General features: G+C 37.0%; 1 protein-coding gene across 1 annotated transcript in view; it reads right to left on the minus strand.

Moving 5' to 3' along the window:
* LOC106870659 (inactive pancreatic lipase-related protein 1) overlaps positions 1 to 1,284 on the minus strand; it is a 98,974-nt gene that overhangs the window by 32,836 nt on the left and 64,854 nt on the right. Inside the window, exon 3 of the mRNA XM_052970243.1 lies at positions 207 to 435. Within this exon, the coding sequence (XP_052826203.1) occupies positions 207 to 435 (229 nt within the window). The remainder of the gene's footprint in view (positions 1 to 206; positions 436 to 1,284) is intronic.

Below are 1,284 nucleotides of genomic sequence, written 5' to 3' on the forward strand. Positions count from 1 at the left end.
TATATATATATATATATATATATATATATATATATATATATGTGTGTGTGTGTGTGTGTGTGTGTATGTATGTATACACAAACATACACACATACACACACACACACACACACATCTCTGTGTGTGTGCGTGTGTGTATGCGTGTACACGTATGTGAGTACTTGTATGTGCGTGTGATAGATCAGGAAAATAACAAAAGTTTCTACCTGTTATACGGCTGGTATGATTCAATCCGTTGGCTGCAAATGCTGCAATGTGAGCTCCGAGGCTGTGACCAATCAAATGTAACTTTGTGAAGAATCTTAACTTAGTAGGATTCAGTTTAAGCAGCAGGTTGGTTATCTGTTTACCAACAACCCGAGCATTTGCCACCGCTTGTTCATAAGGGAATCCAGCTCCTCTGCTCCAGTCCACAGTAATAATGTTTGCTGGTTCCTGACGGCAAATAAAAAAAAAGCAGAAAAGAAAACATAAGTATAACAAACAAAAAAGTCATTGTCTTTTATTATTTATCATTAGAATGAGGAGAATCAAACAAAACGTTCTGAGTTCAAATTCCGCTGAGGTTGATTTTTCTCTTTCACGCTTTTGAAACCAGTAAAAGAAGTCAAATAATGAGGTCCATAGAACAGACTATACAACTCCACCGCTCATCAAATCATTAAACGTGTGTCGTTTTTAGAAATCGTAATATCCTCTTATTAGAATCACCACAGCGGAGGATAAATTGTCTTGTAGCCTTTTCACCGGGTTCTTTACGTTCGGAATATCAGTCCCATCGTGGTTCAACTTTGCCTTGAGTCTCTAGCCTGAAATATATGCAGCAGCTCCTCTGGCTGCTTCCGTTGCATAATCTGAATTTATTCCATTTGTGCATCGACTTTGCAAATCAGCAAATAGATTTTACACACTCTCTATACACTCCAGCCTAGAGATTTCAATTTCGTTTTGGAAATGAGTCACGTGTTCAGTATTTGCAGGCACTGTGAAATACTTTTATACCGCTCTCTTGTTCGCATCTGAGATGATTTCACTTCTAGTTGTGAAGAATCTTCTGCTTTTTAACACTATATGTCTTTCGAAGAATTTTTCCCGGGCGATAAACAGCAGCTCTTGGTGTTTAAGCAACACAGGTAGTTCAGTATGTGGTATGCTTACATTATAAAGCTGCACCCTCTATTGTAAAATTTCAATATATTTGTGTGTGAAAATATACATGTATGTATGTATGTATGTATGTATCTATCTATCTATCTATCTATCTATCTATCTATGTGTGTGTGT

The sequence above is a fragment of the Octopus bimaculoides genome, chromosome 8, assembly GCF_001194135.2.
Source record: "Octopus bimaculoides isolate UCB-OBI-ISO-001 chromosome 8, ASM119413v2, whole genome shotgun sequence".
Lineage (NCBI taxonomy): Eukaryota > Metazoa > Mollusca > Cephalopoda > Octopoda > Octopodidae > Octopus > Octopus bimaculoides.